General features: G+C 35.6%; 1 protein-coding gene across 2 annotated transcripts in view; it reads left to right on the top strand.

Moving 5' to 3' along the window:
* LOC117963557 (atrial natriuretic peptide receptor 2-like) overlaps positions 1 to 20,068 on the top strand; it is a 62,923-nt gene extending 42,855 nt beyond the window's left edge. The window contains exons 12-22 of one of the 2 annotated variants that reach the window (XM_058991611.1): positions 6,510 to 6,581; positions 7,746 to 7,905; positions 8,538 to 8,693; positions 10,267 to 10,435; positions 13,044 to 13,190; positions 15,844 to 15,967; positions 17,178 to 17,246; positions 17,330 to 17,504; positions 18,310 to 18,408; positions 18,692 to 18,783; positions 19,585 to 20,068. In XM_058991611.1, coding sequence (XP_058847594.1) covers positions 6,510 to 6,581; positions 7,746 to 7,905; positions 8,538 to 8,693; positions 10,267 to 10,435; positions 13,044 to 13,190; positions 15,844 to 15,967; positions 17,178 to 17,246; positions 17,330 to 17,504; positions 18,310 to 18,408; positions 18,692 to 18,783; positions 19,585 to 19,647 — 1,326 coding nt within the window. In that variant the 3' untranslated portion in view covers positions 19,648 to 20,068. Of the gene's footprint in view, positions 1 to 6,509; positions 6,582 to 7,745; positions 7,906 to 8,537; positions 8,694 to 10,266; positions 10,436 to 13,043; positions 13,191 to 15,843; positions 15,968 to 17,177; positions 17,247 to 17,329; positions 17,505 to 18,309; positions 18,446 to 18,691; positions 18,784 to 19,584 lie in introns of both variants that reach the window. The other variant, XM_058991622.1, reaches the window with a different exon arrangement.

Below are 20,068 nucleotides of genomic sequence, written 5' to 3'. Positions count from 1 at the left end.
TCACGTCACCCCAACATCAGTGATGTGGATTGATTTAATGTGTGGTCTTTTATTATGTTTAGGAAGGCATTAGGTATTGTAATGAGTGCTGTTGAGATGGGTGATTTTGTTTGTTTTTAATCGCTGTACACATTTTGCAGTTAGTTTACATGAAGACATAAAGATAGTATTAACATGTTTCCAACCGTCCTGCTCTGATCCTCTTTAAACATGTTAATCAGGTTTTATTTTGTGTTTAAATATTTTGTTATTAGATATTAGAATATTGGACATTTTGGAGAATATTCTATCTGGTTTGGCATGCAGCAATAATATATTTTCAGTTGTATGTATGCTATTAGTGTGTAGGCTATATTGTGGTCATTCTGAGGACTTGAAAGAGCTGAGTGCCTTTGCTGTTGTATTGTGCTTGACTGTGCGTGTCAAAGGATAGCAGCGTGCCATCCTGAGATGTCCTGCAGTGTGTTGATGCCATACTTTCTATTTTGTGGACGAAATATCTTTGTTCTCCAGTTTTAAATAATTGTCTAATCCTAAAAAAATGTAAACATTATACCAGACAATTAGTGTATGCAAAATACAATTTATTTTAAATGTTTAAACAATTGGGGGACCAGGAGATGTGAATAGTCAGATTATTTTCCAAAATGGTTTCATGTGGTGGGTACGTCCCACATTAACATTTTTTAAAATGCAGCATTGCACCAAATATAGCCTTGCAGCCAAATAATGTTTCTCAAGAACAGCCAAGAATAGCCCTCCTAGTTTAGAAAGTGAGAGTCTCTTTATTTTATTCTGGGCTGGGAATCTTCCATAGAAAATCTACCCAACAGTGACAGCATATGCTCCTCTATTAATTCTAATTATTATACTGATTACTGGTAGCCTAAAACTTAGTTCCACATAATATCATAATTTAAATGCAAATAAAGATTTTCCCATCCAACTAACAGTATGGTTTTTCATGGACCTGGCTCCCCAAATAATATCTATAGATCAATGTCTTCATCTTTTTAGATGTAAAATTGACGTCACTGGCACTGTGAATGTGAAAGGTTCCCCAGGGGCTTTGCTCCCGGACCGCACTGGGCCTGGGGTCACAAAACCCCCTGCGGGTAGGAAAATGTGCACCATGGCTGAACATTGGTTAAACCTATAGAGTCCACCCACTGTTGTGCCAAAATCCAACTATACATTTTAAATCATTTGTGCCACATAGCCCACATTATACCCCATGCACCAATACATACACACCACATGCAACATAAAACACAAAAACTACGCACAGGGGAGGGCACCCCGCCACATGCTAATAAAATTACGAGTAGTTTTATGGAGTGTTTAATTTGTCTGTGAAGAAAAGTTCAGATAAAATGAACCCATGATTTCCTGCCGTTCATGATGTTTAATTTAATATTTAATGAAAGCATTGTATAATAGAAATAGTTACTTGTAGTCTTCACGAATTGTATTCAACACTGAAATAAATACATTTCCAGTACAAAGATGTGAAACACAAATGCAGTATATCATAGCTACAAGCTAAAAAAATGAATTACCACCGTGCTAAGTTAACACCTTTGATTCAAATAACACTGAAGGCTTCAAATAAATAACTATTTAAGAGCCCTGACATGCACCGTAATTGTTTTTTTTTTTACTGGTTGTTAATCTTTTTTGTTTTCATTTTAATAAAAATGCTTGTGAATATGGCCCAACGACAATAATTCTGGATATCAAGAGGTGTACTAAATGATGTGTTGTCTTTTATACATCATAAAATAATGCTGCTACATTTAAGTATGTTTAAAATGAACAGAACTGATGCTTTAAGAATACATTTAATATGACCGATATCTAACTGAGGCCAAAAGTTCCATACAGCCTTTATTACCACTTACTTTATAATCCATCCAAGTCATGCAATTACCAAGGCTGAATTAAGATAAATGGGTTTTAATGGACTCAACCTAAACATTAATAACAGACTGCCAAATATGTGATTTCCCCGTTTTGCAACAGGTGGAATGAAAATGTCATAGCAGCACAGATTTGAAATTCTGGGATTTTACAGCATCATTAGCTTTTTTTGATGTGGTGTTTTTTGTTCCATTTTTCTAAATGTTGTTTTATCAGTTTCCCTGGCTACACCCCAGGAAACTATTCTCTGGCATGTAAATAATTTTACTGCATAATCATAAGCAATTAGTAGGGAGTTCATTGGACTAAGAATACCTACAAAACATTATAAAATGGAGGAACAGTAACAAAAAAACACCTGGGATGATTTTTTAACATCGCATTGATATATATTGCCACTGCTTAGATCACGATATTTATTTATTTATTAATTATTTTTTTTTAAAAACAATTACACTTGAATTCAGTGGTTCTTTAAAATGTGATAAATTAGTAAGTGTAAAACACATACCATCAATGTATAACCTTGTAACCAATTCATTGAATTAAAAATAAGATTGAGATTTGTTTGTGTTTATTTTTTTATTTTTAGAGTGACCAGTTATTATTTTGATTTATTTTTCCCCCAATTTGGAATATCCAATGTGTGTTTTTTCTCCTCACCGCAGCGAGTCCCCACACAGCACAGACATTCTGAAGGCGTGTGAGCATCTTCTGATCTCACAAGCCTAAAGCCTTTTACACCAAGCAATCCAGAGCAGAGGTGGGCGGGCTACCGATCTCAGAGAACAGAGATCAGTCCTAGAGCCTTGCTACCCAACCCGAGCCCGACGGGACCCAACAATTAGTGTCGGGTTCGGGTCGGGTCGGGTGTAGTTTGTATATTATGGTTCGGGCTCAGGTCGGGTTGGGTTAGTGTTATCAATTAATGGATTATAGCGTTTTTAATTTTAAGTGAGTATTTTTTTTCTTCCTATCTGTGCAAGTGCTTCCTAAAACTCACTTCCTGCTTCATGATTTTTGAAAAACAACTCGACATGCGCCATAGGTTCTTTCAGAAATTACCTCTTAATATCATCTCACAAACCAGCCTGTCAAATGCTGCGTCGCCGGGCTTTACCAAGTAACCACAGGATATAATTAATTTCCAACTAACAACCAATAATTATCTCACCTGACTAACTGACATTTTGTACAGCCTGCACAAATGCTGCATGGGCGGTCTTAACGGGATACAGTTCAGTTGCAAAACATCAATGTCACCAAATTTGAACAGTCAGTCTTATACAAATGCACACACACACACACACACACACAAAAAACACCAAGTGCAACGCCTATAGCTCTCATCGGCCGACAATTCATGCCTTTTTTAGATTATGACACAAACTGTTTTGTTCCAGTTAATGATACAAAAAACTATTTGTCCTGTAGTAAACTGTATGCATGTGTTTAAATGTAAAGAATGACTAAATGTAGAGTATTAAAACACTGCTCTTTAATTCACCGTTAGTTTTCTTTCTTTTCTCACACTTGTAATGTGCTGTCATAGGCAAACGTGAAACCCGGTTTATATCATGACCTGCTTTATATCACAAATTAGGCAATCATGATATAAAATCTGTATATAGGATGATGGAGTATATGTATGTGTGTGTGTGTATATATATATATATATATATATATATATATATATATATATATATATATATATCAACAGGAGAATGTGTAGCAGTGGAGTGTTCTGTTGCTGGAAAGGGTACGTCTAAATCCACTGTTTGGAAATAGCGATAATAAAAGTCCATGTGGCTTGTACACAAATCTTGCAAAATATTACTGAAATATGACGTCAAAAAGACGGTAAATCCATCTCTGCAGCGGCACACTGAAAATGAATGTATTTGTCCTTTAGCTGTTTTAAAAGCCATAGTTGTGGTGTAATATTTGTTGTTGAACGTTAATTTAGCAGTTTGATATGACATAGGCTTGTCCAAAATGAGTATGCGAATTTGCAAGAGAAACTGTGGCTGTTTATGCTAACAAAGTTTTGAAGAAGCCTATTGTTGTCTTCTTTTAAATCAAGCAGTGCTGGATTACTAGGAAAGGAAGTAAATGAGATCTGATTAATTGAGAATGATGTTTTCTTTATTTACATTTTAACTGGAAATACTCTACACTGAAGGTACTTGGTTGCAATAGCATATGTTAGGAATATATTTGTGGAGATGGACGGGTCGACCATGCAAATATTTAAAAGGTCTCGGGCTCGGGTCGGGTGTTCGTATTTTGTTTGGTCGGTTCGGATCGGGTTTTAAAATTAAGTCCGAGCAGACCTCTAATCAGCCCTGCTTTTTATCCACTCTCAGTGTGCTTGGTGTCTGGCCAGTAGGCTTCACTGTTGCGGGTGGAGCAGAAGGAATCCCCAATGTGACGCCCCCCTCGGTGTCCCCATCAAAGTTCGGCCTCTTTGCACAGCCTGGACACGAACTGGCGCTGTCCAAGCTGTGTGACTCATCCTGCGCTCCCAGCGGCAGAGTTTTAACAGGATGAGCCACTCGGGGACCCACCCATTTGAGATTTTTGATGATCTAAACAATGTCAGAACTAAATACTGCCGCCCATAAATTTATAAGCCTGATTTTTCATGGACCTCATTTAACTGTATTTTTATTGCATGTACCTTTATGATTTAAATAGGATCAGTATTAGGATGAGCTGCTTTTAGACCATCAAACTAGAACCATTTGTTTCTCACATGAAGAACCTGGCTTTCTGATGTAAAAAAACAGCATTCTGTTTTACAGACATTTAAAGCTTTGAATGTGATCATGTAAAAAAAAAGCATTGGAATTATTTGATTTAGTGTTGATTCTATATGAAACGGCAGTGCTCACAATGCTTTTTATGAGAATTAGGTGCAGTATGTGAGAAATGGCAAGAGGTATTTGCGAAAACGTCAACCAGCCTTGATTACCCCACATTTAACAACAAGGGGCTTATCGATTCTTCTGGCTACATTCCTTTTCCAGGAATGTTTTAGAGCATAAACAGCTCAAGAGTTGCCTTTGGCAAAAAGACAAAGCAAAAGCTGTTAAACCTTCATCTGGAGGAATTGCAGCGTTTACAAGCTGTACAATCCCATATATGTCCAATGTGTGCTATGAATACCAGCATATCTTTGGTGTTGCTCTGTAAATGTTTAGCTTGTTTTATTAGTGATAGCCTTTTTTTGTATATAATAGCTGAACTGAAGAATGCATCTACATTATGAAAAACAGTGCTGTGGTATAGTGGTGTCGCGGTCAAGGCTGACCAGCGGCAGAAATTGCAAACCCAGAAGCGAAGACTGCCATTCAGAGCTTTTGCACACTTTTATTCCTTCACCAAACAAACAAAAGGTTTACACAAACAAACAAATCAAAAACAAAAAAAACAGCACCCAAGCAACGCCTATCTCGGTGCAGGGCTAGAAGCCAACAAATATTTCTTGGTTCTTTTTAAATGGTGTGGTGTTTTCTCCAGGTGGTTAATTGACTGATTGATCAGCCAACCAGGAACTGCATTCTCAGGCTGATAAATCAAACCATCAACCTCCCCAGAAAGATCCCAAACCCAAACCACAGAAACTCATATATTTTAATGTGCAGGGCCTCTTGCCCTGTCACAGGTCCCATATCATGGGCATATTCGCTCATTTCTAAGTATTTCCAAAGTGCAACACGCTCGAGATATTTGAGAAGCCTCATAATAATTACTCCCTGTGGATTTTATAAGTGTATGAAATGCATGGCATCATACCGTAATTGTGACATTAGGAGTACACAGGCAAGTCTGCCAGTTTTAATTAGTTTCATAAATATAACCGGTGGATCACCAACTAAATAATTAACTAATTATATTGCAGTACACGTCTATAGTGGAAAGCAACCTTGCAATTCATGAGAGCTAAGAAGTCACTTTACATACTTCGGGAAACTGAACATGAATCGCCTTTTCTACATTTTTTGTTTTTTGTTGTGGTGCAGCACACAATTTTTACATAAATTGATATCCTGGTATTCATCTTGTTTTTATCTCAGTGTAGGGAATATTTAGCCCTGATGTATATATTGAGGGGGTGAAATATCAGGCAGTTGATCTTGCATTGAGACCAAAATCATTTTCACAATGCAAGAACAGTACAATGGCATGACATTAAATTTAATCATGGCAAATGACGAAAATATATGTACCTATTGTATTGTATTGTATAATACTTACAAGAGCTATATTAAAACAGAAAATAAACCTAGATCTAAGGAAGGAACCTGACTAATCAGACTAAATTTAACAAAAGGGAGTGGGTGCAGTTTTCAAGAATACAGTTAATCTTTTGCTTCTGGTTCAGTCAACTAATTGCAGCCGTTGTTTGTGGTATACACACTGTATGTTGTCATTTCATATGGCCTAAACTCCTTTGAGCATTGAAATGAATCCTGTATAAAGGAACAGTTGATTGGAAATGACTGCCCCTTATTGTCAGTGAGTGTGACATTTACTTAAAAATGTTGCCCGAATGTCAGTGCCACTGTTATTCTTTCTTTTATCAGGACATACTAGAAAACGAGAGCATTAACCTTGACTGGATGTTCCGCTATTCCCTCATTAATGACATAGTAAAGGTAAGAGTAAAAACACTGTATGTATAAAGTCTGATTTGCTCTGCTAGCTCAAATAACAGTTTTTGTCACTCAAGTGCAGTTTCATATGCAAGGCAAAGGTGCTACCATGCTTACAGCTTCAGAATCAGGCCTATTTTCACTGGCACAGGCCCATTACCCACCAAATATCCTTTGGGGTCCCCAAGGTTACTTAAAGGGACAACAGTAATATACAAAAGACACAGACTAAAGTCTCATACGATATAGAAGGGCAATATGGTCATTTAAAAACGGCATCTGAAAAGAGCAGGACATTAACATTACACTTGAATGTATCTTTTACCTTGCTTTACATGTTACACAGTTGTATCTTTAAAAAAAAAAATATCCAGTCCCTTGCTTCATTTGTTCTTAATAATCCCTTGATTGATTAATGAGGTTCCTGACATTTTTGTACTTTTGGGACTTGATGCCTAGAACTAGAACAAAAGTTACATGAGTCGAGCCAATTTTATTTAAAACTGAATAAATAGTTTACCTTGGGCCAGCAGTATGAATCACAGACCCCACATCAATGGAAACTTTAGTCTTCTGTGTGTTCTATTCGTGATTTAAAATTGGTCAGAATTTCCAGGACAGTTTAAGCCTTCTCAAATTCTTGTTGCTTTAAGACTTTTAGGTTCTGTCCAATGTTTTTAGCTAATAAGCAGGGGTGCAGGGTCTGATTAAAAAAATAAATAAATAATAAAATGTTCAAAGGTTAAACTTTTTTTTTTTTTTTTTTGGTTTTGTTTCCATACTACTATTGATTCCTTTATTAAATCCCAAGCCAGCGGTAAATGTGAAGATTTGGACTGACGAGAAGGAATTTTATTTCTTCAGTTTTCTTACTAACTGAAGTAATGTTTACTTCCCATTGGGTATGCATATGTGAAAATATTAGTTTGTAAATTCCTTAGCATAAATTATTAAGTGTAGCAGAATCTGTGGTTAAAGGAAGTGCCTTCCCTATATATATATATATATATATACTGTATATGTATGTACAGTAGGTCACACATACATTTTTACATCCAGTGTATCTAGAGAAGCAGTGAAGGGTGGAGAAAGGTGTACAAGTGTTTATTATTATTATTTTTTCATTTGTTTCTCGATTTTTTTATTTTTTTATTTTTCATTTACCAGGGAATGGCATTTTTACACAACAGCTACATTGGGTCACATGGAAGTCTGAAATCATCGAACTGTGTCGTGGATAGTCGATTTGTATTGAAAATAACGGATTACGGACTGGCTAGTTTTAGATCTTCAAATGACAATGAAGACTCGTATGCACTCTATGCAAGTAAGTATGCATATGTAAATAAGGCAATAGAGGTCTGGTTAATGGTTGTTTGTTTTTCAAGAAGGCCTTCTACCTTGGGACCAATCCTTATACCGCTCCTTCTAACAGGGCAGGTACAGTATAGCTTATTAGCTTAGTATTATATCCAGTGTATATCTAGACTTGATTTTATTATTATTATCTATTTCTTAGCAGACGCCCTTATCCAGGGTGACTTACAATAGTTACAAGATATCACATTATACATTATTTCACATTATACAGATATCACTTTCTTTCTTTTTTTTTTTTTTTACACATTATTTTTTACATACAATTCCCCATTTATACAGTTGGGTTTTTACTGGAGCAATCTAGGTAAAGTACCTTGCTCAAGGGTACAGCAGCAGTGTCCCCCACCTGAGATTGAACCCACGACCCTCCGGTCAAGAGTCCAGAGCCCTAACCACTGCTCCACACTGCTGCTACCATCTTTTAAAAAGCAAAACCTTGTGGTAGAGAATGAATATGAACTAATCTAGAATGTTTGTTTGTCTTTCCATTTATATAATAAAAGCGTACGACTTGTTACCTGTAACCATATTGTTATGAGCATTTCTGTAATAATTACAATATGTTCTGTTTCCTTTCAGAAAGGATTTGGACAGCCCCAGAGTTATTGAGATATGCAAGACCCCATCCACAAGGCACCCAGAAAGGGGATGTATACAGCTTTGGGATAATCCTACAGGAAATAGCACTGAGGAATGGGCCATTTTACATTGAAGGGATGGACCTTAGTCCGAAAGGTAACAATAAAGTTAATTACAGAACTTTACTCTTTTACTGCATTTGAAAGCTGTACACGACCAGGGAACATGCAATAACATTGCAGGAAGTCAGTCACACTACAGTGCTAACAGGGAGGTTGCCTAACACAGTTAATGACACCGGTGTGTTCTTTTTAAATGATTATGCTTACACTGTATATCTAATAAGACTATAGCCCAGTGGGTAGGCGTTCTTTCTGTGTTCCGGGAGAACACATTTTCAAATAAATCCAACACGTAGAGAGAAAAGATCTGTTTGAAAAAACATATGCAAAAGAACAAAAAAATGTAGCATTGGCACAGTTTAAATAGGGACCAACCAAATTATTCACAAATCAGGGTATTTGTTTTCAGTGGAATTAATGTCAGTGTATAAAAAGGAATATCCAGGGGGTTATGTTTAAAACGCACTGTAGAGTTCTCCAAGGTGGTAGGAGTTGTTACTGGCACGGTGTGCTTTTTTCTGACTCACAGGGTGTGATTACACTAGGCAATTATTGCTAGCAATTTTTTCTAATCTACACTTGTCAATGTATTGCGGGCAAAATTGCTAGTAATTTCATGGCAATTCAACATGGCACTGTCAAATTCAATACATTTGTATTTGGTATTTATGTAATATACTAAATGGATGGTTTAATGTTACATATGGTGAAGTTGCATTTCAAATTGACAACACATAGGCAAAGCATTGAACCCTTTGTAGATCCCCAATCTCGGATGAAATTTGCATCTGTGTGGGATACGGTAATGCTGCTGTTTCATACTACATGTTACCAAACTATTGGTAAAAACAAAACCTATTAGATAATACATGAATCTATTAAGAATTCCCCCATCTTAAGTTTTTGCAGTGTTTATGGAAAAGATGTTTTCACAGTGCAACATATGTGAAAAATATGTCGATATTGGAATAGCAATAGCAATTACATCACCTCCATACCAACCGCAAGCTTAAATAGGAATCGCAGGAATAGCGAATAATTACAGTATTGTTGTAAAGCTCATATGCGGTAGTTGAACTCATTCATATAAACTGCAACACAGCACAGCACATGTATTTTACTTTGCTTTAGATTATCTCAAGGCACAGTACACTTGACAAGACAAGAAGATGCAAACCTTTAAAAATCAAGTTATTAAATTAAGCCTTGTGCTGCCGTAACAGTTCTGCGAGCCATTTCAAATCTAGCCCTTTTTTTACCAAAACACATCAAGACTATTGTGTCCTGTTGTCTAATTCAAATTTGTTCCATTTTTTAATTTTTTTTTTACAGAGGTCAAAGAACATTATCTGTAATGATTGATGTGTCTGAAATTGTGATGATTCACATCTGTTCACAATACATTATCAGTTTTTAGTCAATTAAACGTATGAATAATATTAATCTTCTTTCTGTCAGAATGTCAGTCACTTTAATAAATCAAGGATTGGGCAAAAATGCTGCGAAAATCCCACCTATTAATACCCTGGGTGCCTTAAGACTGAAAACGTCTCACTTTCCCTAAAAATACCAACAATACATTTTTTTTATCCTTTGCTTTTTTCCAGAGATTGTGCAGAAAGTAAGGAATGGACAGAAACCCTACTTCCGACCCACGATTGACACTAATTTTCACAGTGAGGAGCTGGCCATCCTCATGGAAAGATGCTGGGCTGAGGACCAAACAGAGCGGCCGGAATTCAGCCATATAAAAATATTCATCAGGAAATTTAACAAGTGAGTCTGTCCCTTCCAACGTCAAAATCAGTATCTTTTCTATACATGAGAGGTGCGGCTCCATGCTGGGAGGCAGTGACCCCTTTTGTGAATTGAACAATATTGTCAAAATGCATTAAGATAATAAATGAATACCTTAAAATGCATTTATATAATAAATGAATACTTCAGTCATTCATTCATTTATTCAAATGAATTGAACCAACACAATAACACAATACACCAAGTAAAAAGAGTTAACTTTGCCATCACTTTGTAGGTCTCACTTATATTTGTATTTGATTTTTAATGGTGCTTTTTTTCAAGAACAAAGTAAATGTGTTTTCTGAAAGAACGAAGAGTCATAGCAAAGGCAGAAATCGGTTACTGAGAAGGAGACAGTGTGAGGCTTCGGGCAGTTTGAGTATTTACAAAGGAAATTCAAAATGATTATATTAACAAATTAGGTAAGATATATCGATATTTACTGGAATTATGTTGTGAGCTCGATATATTTAAAAACTGATAATCAGTAGTAAGCTGCTTTCACCTTTTATTATGACTAATAGCTCACACATAATAGTATACTAGTAATAGTATACTGTACATATTTAAACATGGTGGATGTCATTCGTTTTTAGGTAATTAGCCTGTGGGTGTATTTGGAGGTTTGAAGTAAATTAAGGTTGTAGAGAATGACAGTTTAAAGTAAATGGCAATCCATGTATTGCATGCTGACTGAATTTATCCACAGGTGGCACGGAATGCATTTAATTTTGCAAGCTTTAAAGAATGATGAACATCCCTGTTTCTCAGCGCCTGACTCCGATTATTTTTGCTCTACAAAAACACATATCCCTGAGGATGAAGTTAAAGAAAGCTGCAATAAAAATAATGAATAATATTAACACTAAATCTCATCCAACCACCTCTTCCAGCACAGTGAAAATGAAATTGTACATGCAAATCATGCTGTAAGCTCAGTTTACAAAAATATATATCACAGTCAGTTGTCTGTTTTGGGCACTTAATGTCACATTAAAAGCATGAAGAATTATCAGGCACCTTGGAATAAGGTTCTCTTGACTTTTCCAAAAATAAAATATAAATCAACATGAATCCAGATGCACAAATCGCCCTCGGCTAGCTGGACTGCTTGAGGTAAACAATCAGCATGTTTGTAATACTCTCATGAATACTAATTCAGATCTTTTTGAAATGCCCAGACATATTACTGATTGATGCTTCCTGTGAGTCAGAAAGTTCAGGGAGGGCATGGCAGACCTTATATCCAAGCTGACAAGCATGACAGAGAGGTTTTGAGATTTACATGCTGCTTCGTGTCTTGTCTTCAGATGAAAGACAAAGGTCATTTTGATTTAATATGAGAGGCTGTTATGGGCAAGATCATCAACGATTTATCCATTTGCACAGCCATCTTCATACATTATCTCTAGTGCCCTTTGAGCTAAGCATATTTAATACGAAAGTTAATTTGAAGGATTACATTTGAAATGAACTGTGTTTGATAGTTTATCTGTCTGTCTGTCTATACATCTGTATATCTTAATAAAAAGCAACTAAGGTCCATATCTTTCAAGCATTTCTTCAGTCTTTATACCTCCTAGTGATTTTGGGAATATTTGGTAGTGGCACAGTTTGAACCAAGACCAGGGGCCCTATTTTCCACTGTGTGCAGCCAAAAATATAGGATTAATGCGTGCTTTATTTAGTAAATAAAATGGGTTTTTTTCATTGCAACGCCATGTCATTTTGCCAGCTTCCTGTTTTATGTTTCCTCCTAAATGGTAATTGCACACAAAGTGAGTTGTTTAAATTATGATAAGCAAAAGGTTGTTTTTTTAAGCTTTCTATTCTAATCCACCTCTTATCACAAAGACAAGTGGTGTTCTTAAGCTAGAAACAATGCACTATGAAACTAAGTTAGCTATAAAAGCAGATTTCTCTGAAAAGCATATATATACAATATATATATATATATATATATATATATATATATATATATATATATATATATATATATATATATATATATATATTACTACAGTCTCCTATATTTAGTTTGCTTATTTAGTTTGACTATCTATATCTGGTATTGATTTTGAGTCGAGTAAATTGTATAAGCAGTTTAAACTGAAACAACCTGGACACTACAAATAACCTGAAGAATGTATTTTGTTGTAAAACGAGTACTGTTATAACTTTTGCAACTGAAGAGAAAATAAAACAGATAAATATATTTTCAAACTTTACAAATCTGTTTTTACTTTAAATATATTACTATACTATATGCATCCCAAATTTCAAATATTTTAGGTTATATTGTTTTTAAATTATTTAACATTTGTGGGTACAAATGTATTGTATTTCATATTTCAATCCACTTGTATAGACAGTACTCAGCTTCAGCCATTCTTGGTATATCTATCTATCTATCTATCTATCTATCTATCGATCTATCTATCGATCTATCCATCTATTCATCTATCGATCGATCAATCTATCTATCGATCGATCTATCTATCTATCTATCTATCTATCGATGCTCTTTTGAGATTTTTTTTTTTTAAATGATGCCTTCATTTCAGAGTTGTGCTCTGTGTTTCAGAGAGGGCAGTACCAGTATCTTGGACAACCTCCTGTCTCGAATGGAGCAGTATGCAAACAACCTGGAGAAACTAGTTGAGGAAAGAACACATGCCTACTTGGAAGAAAAAAGAAAAGCAGAAAATCTGCTTTACCAAATCTTGCCTCAGTAAGAAAAAAATCATCTTTATTCTGCTTCATATTTGAGAGAAATATAGAGAAAAGATGGATAATGGTTAACACCATGTCTCTCTGTGTACCAAAGCTACTTGACTTTCCTGAAACATAACCATGCATGCAGATGTATTCCTGATGACATCCTTCAAGAAGTATTTCTCATAAATCAGATCTACTTGACAATGTCTTTCAGAGTAGGATGTATCTACCCCCTGCTCTGGGTTTCAACCTCTTTCGCCATAATAATCCACATACTTGGAGACATTTGATTCTGTTAACTACATGCCAATACTGAAGATAAGTTAACCCAGTAAAGAGAGCTGATCTAATGAACTGAACCAGCACCTCCCACATGCTTTATGTTATGTCATTTACAGTAGCTGTATGAATTGCAGTATGAAAAGGTCAAAGGGTAGATGAGGCTGGTGATTCTATTTTATTCTTCTAATGTCATCCTGGCAGTCTTATATTAGCCAAGTTCATGCAGCTGGTGTACTGTAGAGGAATTAAGTAACAGCACTGAAGAAAAATAATATGAATAATGATAAATCATAGACAGTAAGTGCATTTAAAATGCATAGCTCAGGGATGCACTTTACACTGAGTACAACTAAGTAGGGGCCTGGAAAATTCACTGTATTTTTTAAAGAAATTTACAAATGACAATAAAAAAAAAACAAGGAATTTCACGGAGTGTCAAAAATAACTCACCACTAAACACATATTCTATTTACATTATATTCTACTGATGCAAGTTGCCTAAAATGTGTTGTCATTGATAGTTCATGAAGAACATCACCCAAAAACCAAGGCTGAAACATTTAAACATTTGGCCTAGCTACTGTCAACTCTTTAAAATGTACATTGGAACTTGAGTCGCTATTGAAACAATCTTTAAAAATGTAACTAACTTCTGCTGGAAACAAGTTGTCTGTGTTGGCTGAAAAAGTAACACGCAGACAAAATAGATTTTTTTTAAAACAACTTTGAATGACAAATTCAGCAACAGTTTTGAGTTTTGTAAACCTTTAAAACTTATGCTGACACATTCATTAAAATGTCCGTGTACTTCCCATAGCCTATTTTGCTGCCTCTGATCCCCATATATTAAACACGTGAGAAACGTTAACTGCAAACTTGAAATGACAAAACCGAAGCTTTTGTGTTTTTCTTATACAGTCGTATGTCATTGTACAGTATGAGGAATTCACCAATCATGAAGCCGGTACCTCTGTTTGACCCCGTTGCCGTAGTAACCAAATGCACGGCATTGACGCCGGACCCTGTACAGCTACTGTAGCGCTGCTTCTACTTAGTAAAGTATGAAATGAACAGGAGAGGTGAAGAGTAATGTAAAATACTGAAAGGAAAATAAAATGCATATTCTTCACGGTAGGCAGTCAAATACACGATTTCCGTGAAATCTGTGATATTGTGAATTTTCCGGGGCCCTCCTAATAAGAGACAAAAGGATGAGAAAAAATAATTAAACATTGTCTCCCTGGCCTTTTTCCCCATATCCTCTTGTAAATTCCACTCTTCTGAAGCCGCCTCATAGTCTGAGCAGTGAGTCTGGTTACGTTTAATAAACGCTGCTGCATGCAACCCTCTTGGCCCTGTGTTTTATCTAAAGGACATGCAGCCTTACTAATTCTGGGTGGTAATACAAGTACTGTACCTAGCATTTTACAATTCAGCAATGTTGATGGTGGAGATCTGCTTTCTTCACAATCCACTGTGGATTTTCCAAGCATTTCCTTCCCAATTTATGTATTTAACAAGAAAAAATGAAACCAGAAATAACCAGCCCAGGCATTTAATGTAGAGGCTTGTAAGTAGTCTATAGTTGTTTCTTATTTGTTTTGGAATTTCGTTAACGATTTGGAGTAAAAAGTTTTTAGCATTTCTATTCTTGCTTTAAGCCAATTCACAATTCACAATTCACGATTCAGTGTCATTAGAGCCAATTATTCTGTAAGTATGGGAATCGCCAGTTTATTTTACAAAATGAGATATAAATAACTTAACAGAGCTCTTGAATGGTTTATTTCTGAGTTTTAACACCAATGGGTGTTTTCTGCTGTCAGAAAGAAATGGTACTGATGATACCTTTGAATAAAAGGTAAATTTCCCCCAACCATTCTTAGGGGTTTATTTAAATCTAACCAGTGGCAGAGTCTAATACTGCCACTCCTTTACTCTATTTAAATCCTCGTTGTGTCTTCCCTTGGGTCAAATTAATATTACTACACATGGTACAGAAAAAATACTACCATCAAACATCAAGCCTATACAACACATAGCTCAGGGATTTTGCAATGGCCATTATGCAAACAGTAACCATACAGTAACCCTTAATGGTCTACTGACATCTCGTCAAAAGATACTCAAGCCTTCCTCAAGAGTTAGATACAGTAGGGCGTCAGTTCAACGTTTTGATTTCAGATAGTGCCCTACTTTCTCAAAGACATAACACCCTTATTGTATAAGGTTATAGATCCCAGAATTCACCCATGTCATGTGACTGATGTAATCTTGCTATAGAAATCTGCGAGTGGCCAAACACAAATGCTAGGATACCTTGTCCTACTGTATATTTCATAGTATGCCGGTTACTACATTGTAATTCTGTTTTCCCTTCCTAGCCCTGTGGCTGAACAGCTGAAGCGAGGTGAGTCAGTTCAAGCCGAGGCTTTTGACAGCGTGACAATTTACTTCAGTGACATTGTGGGATTCACGTCAATGTCAGCAGAAAGCACGCCATTGCAGGTACGGTGTGTGGGGCCACAGTGTTGTGTTCACATTAAACACATTCTTTCATAATTAAAAGAAAGCAACACTAGTCAACTGTTGAAATGAAAGAAAGAGAGGCTCATCATTTAAAGCCACGGTTTTAAATAAGGGTGAAGGGCAAAACCTAATCTGCTTCAATTTTAAAGGCAAAAAATAGTGAAACTTGGAAAGTCTACTAAAACGTGTTGCCAATATTAAACTCCCATTATTAAGCAATGTTTCTCAAAATAGTAAAGAATCCAAAACGATTGTGAAACATTGGCTCATTCAGTTGCATTTCATGAAGTAGCTCCTTTGCCTTTTCATTTGTTCATCCAATTTTTGAAAACCGAAAGTCAAAAAGCTGCTTCATATTAAAGTTTATGTGGCTTATACATTCCTTGTGTCAAATAAAAGTAATATATTTGCCAGGACATTTCTGAATGTACTAAAAGGAAACTTTGTTTTATGTAGTTTCCAGACGAACAATTCAAACATGAATTTGATAAAAACGTGTTGTTTTGTTGTTTTTTATAAATGTATAACTAGGTTTTGTTTGTATAACTGAAACTAAAAAGTATGGTGGACCACTGAGGAAAAAAAAATAAGTAGAGAATACTAAGTACTGTTTTTATAACACATTTAGTTTTTTTTTTCATGTCCTTAATTAGCCACCATAAAAAAAATATATATATATAAGACATTATCTTATTAAATTCAACAATCAGTGTGTGAACTCTGATCTGTGAAATTGTCCTATTATACTTCAGTAAGTAGAAAGCAATACCTTCTCTATCAGTATGAAAAAGAAACAAGACAGGGTGTTCAAATATGGTCCAGTATCCACATGCCTAGGGGGGTTGTTCAGAAGGAGGTGAAGCCAAGTACAGTTACAAAGCCTTGGCCTGCAGATTAAACAGCACATTTGAACACCCTGGAGTGTGTTATTGTGCTTTTAAAATAGCACCCCACCCCTCTCGCAGTGAACTGGTTGTCAAGTGAATTAGGCAGAGTGGTTCTGAAATGGAGGTATATCTGAACAGTTTGGAACACTTGTTAGACAGGAACATTGCTCACTCTGTTCTTGCTGTTTTATAAAGCAGTTGACATGAACAATGTGTTTAGTAGTACTGTGGTCTTTGTATTCCAACAGCTTTTTACATTCCACACTTTATCATCCAGCATGTTTGTGTGTGTTTTTTTTTAGGTTGTGACCTTGCTTAATGATCTGTACACCTGCTTTGATGCCATAATTGATAACTTTGATGTTTACAAGGTAGGTCAAGTAAAATTGCATATTATAATTTACAGCTGAAAGGCCTTTTCTGATTTCTGTTTTCACATGCTCTTTGTATTCAGGTGGAAACTATTGGTGATGCATACATGGTGGTGTCTGGCCTTCCTGTAAGAAACGGCACGCTGCATGCACGGGAGATAGCCAGCATGTCATTAGCATTACTTCAAGAGGTGAAGACATTTAAAATACAACACAGACCCAACGACCAGCTGCGACTACGGATAGGAATTCACACAGGTTGCTTTCTTTTTAACTTCACTGATAGTCTCATAACTACTGTTTTGTCACTCAAATGCACATTGTTTGGTGAATTTGGGGGCCATTTGTCTCACATGGTCTCCATATTCTTTGGTGTCCTGAAGTTTTTTGTTTTTTTTTAATGTAATGCTTTAGAAAAAAATAAGTGAATGCAGCTCTGGATTATTTACTACAGTCTGAAAGGTTAAAATCTGACCTAGATTGTCTTCTCACAGAAAGACTGCATCCTAATTTATTCATGTGATACTCCTGCAGCCCCGCCATGACCTTCTAAATATAATCGTTGGTCATGTTCTTAGTAATGTGTATGCTACATGTTACTATATTTTCTCAAAGGAACCTAACTATGTGACTCAATTCAATTTCACACATTTTGTTTAGTGCACTGTATGATGAATGTTCCATTGGTACAGCAGGTAGTCTTTGAATCTGACATGGGCGGAGTGGAGGAGAAACGCTTCCTCTGTGTATGTGGTTTCCTGTTTGCCTAACTGAAGTGTTGTTTTTTCATCCTGTATGTTTGCAAATCTTTGTGTTACATAATAGAAATGTGCCAGATTGATTTCACATGTTATTTCCTCCATGCAGGAATAAAAATAATAATAAGCTAACATGTTCTTGTCTGAAGAGTGTCATGATTATATTAATTAATATACTAGGACAGGATTTAACCATATATTAATACCTTATCAGCATTGATTATTACCATAGCACATGATCTTTGTAAAGAACTTCCAAATTGGCATAAAAAGCAAGTTATTATTCCTTTCCTTTCTTTGTTTAGGTACGGTGTGTGCAGGTGTGGTCGGTTTAAAAATGCCCAGATACTGCTTATTCGGTGATACTGTCAACACTGCATCTCGGATGGAGTCAAGTGGAGAACGTGAGACACCATTTTCCTTTCATCATCCTAATATACTGTAATTAATTATATTTTCTTGTATTTCAAAGCAGCCCACATATTTTTCTCTATTTAAATTCAATCAGGCGTAATCATCAACCAATTCTGGCAAACAGCCCATTGTGCTCAAACTCTGTTAAATATTCTTATTCTGAGTAACATAATAGCTTATAGAGAGGAACAGCCCAACAGGTTTTTTTTTCTTTTTACAAAAGGCAGCCTAATAGTTTGACTCTTTTTTTTTTTTTTTTTTTTTTTTTTCCAGCCTTGAAGGTTCACGTTTCCTCAGCAACCAAAGAGGTATTGGATGAGTTTGGTTATTTTAACCTAGAACTGCGTGGTGATGTGGAAATGAAGGTAAGGAAGTCTCAGATAAGATTGCCGTGTGGTCCTCAGTTTATAATTAGTTTGGCTTTTCATAAAATGCTTATTTTTTGCACTTTGGCTCCATTTGTGGATTTTCTGTCATTTGAGTAACCTTCATATCGACGTGCTTGTGCTGTAAATAGACAACTCTACCAAATACGATCACATGAGGTTACCTAGAAAAGTAAAATGACAAAAACTGCCTTTACTATAAAAGTCATGGTGGCAAAGAGGACGATTGCTAAAGTCCAAAAAATTAAACTGGTCTATCAATTTTGTATTTTTTTGTGTAATAATCCTATGGTATGTGGGCCACATTGGTTTGTATTTGAAAAGTAACTTCTCCAACCCTCTTCCAGCCACAACAGTGGCCTTCTTACATTACTTTTCTGAATCCACATAGAAGCTGTTGAATTAATAATAATTGCTACTCAGTACATTCTCATGGAAGCACTACATATTTTCCTCAACCCCACACTTAAAAGGTCCTGTTTGGTTGCAGAAAAAATGCTAATTTTAAAAGCATTTCTTTTTAATGTTGTTTTTTTATGTATTTAAAATTAACTGGCGCCAGCCCTCATATAAAGTTATTGGACACAAGATACTGGTATGTGAGAAAGTTTCCCAAAACATAGGCTTGTTGAATTTCTATTTTGTATTTGAAGATGTTTTCAGTGGACTTTTATCTTATACGTTTCATGCTGTTGACTCTTGGTCTCTCTTTCTGTGAATCTTTTGACAAAGTAAGTCATACCAATTGTGTGATTGAATACATTGTGTGCATCTTTGCAGGGTAAGGGCAAAATGAGAACATACTGGCTGCTGGGTGAAAGAACAGATGCTGATGTCATGTGATAACTCTACCATCTGCAGAACGTTTGTACAGAATACTAGAAATAGTATAGTATAGGTACAGGCTATTACTGTATTTTATTTGTTCTAAAATAAATACCGAATATGTTCGTTTTTGAAAGTGCGAGAAGAATAAAGCAAATTTAAAAAGACACCTTTAACCCAAAAGGTATTTTCCAGGTATATTTCATACCTGTTCAAAGCTGCAAATATGTAAAGAAATTGTTTTTTATGGAATACTTTTTTTTCTTATGAAATGGAGTACTAAACTCTTTATTTTTTGTGCTTTCTACATTAAGATTTATATAATGTGTTTAGAAATTTGATTATATATAAATATAATATTTTCTCCTTATACAAGCTGTATATATGTGTATCTAAGATATTGCTAAATATTTTGTTCAAATAAACTGAATAAAATGCA

Source organism: Acipenser ruthenus, chromosome 2 (genome assembly GCF_902713425.1).
Source record: "Acipenser ruthenus chromosome 2, fAciRut3.2 maternal haplotype, whole genome shotgun sequence".
In the NCBI taxonomy this organism is placed as follows: Eukaryota; Metazoa; Chordata; class Actinopteri; order Acipenseriformes; family Acipenseridae; genus Acipenser; species Acipenser ruthenus.
Note: the sequence above shows the minus strand (reverse complement) of the source record. Positions and strands in the feature narration are given on the sequence as shown.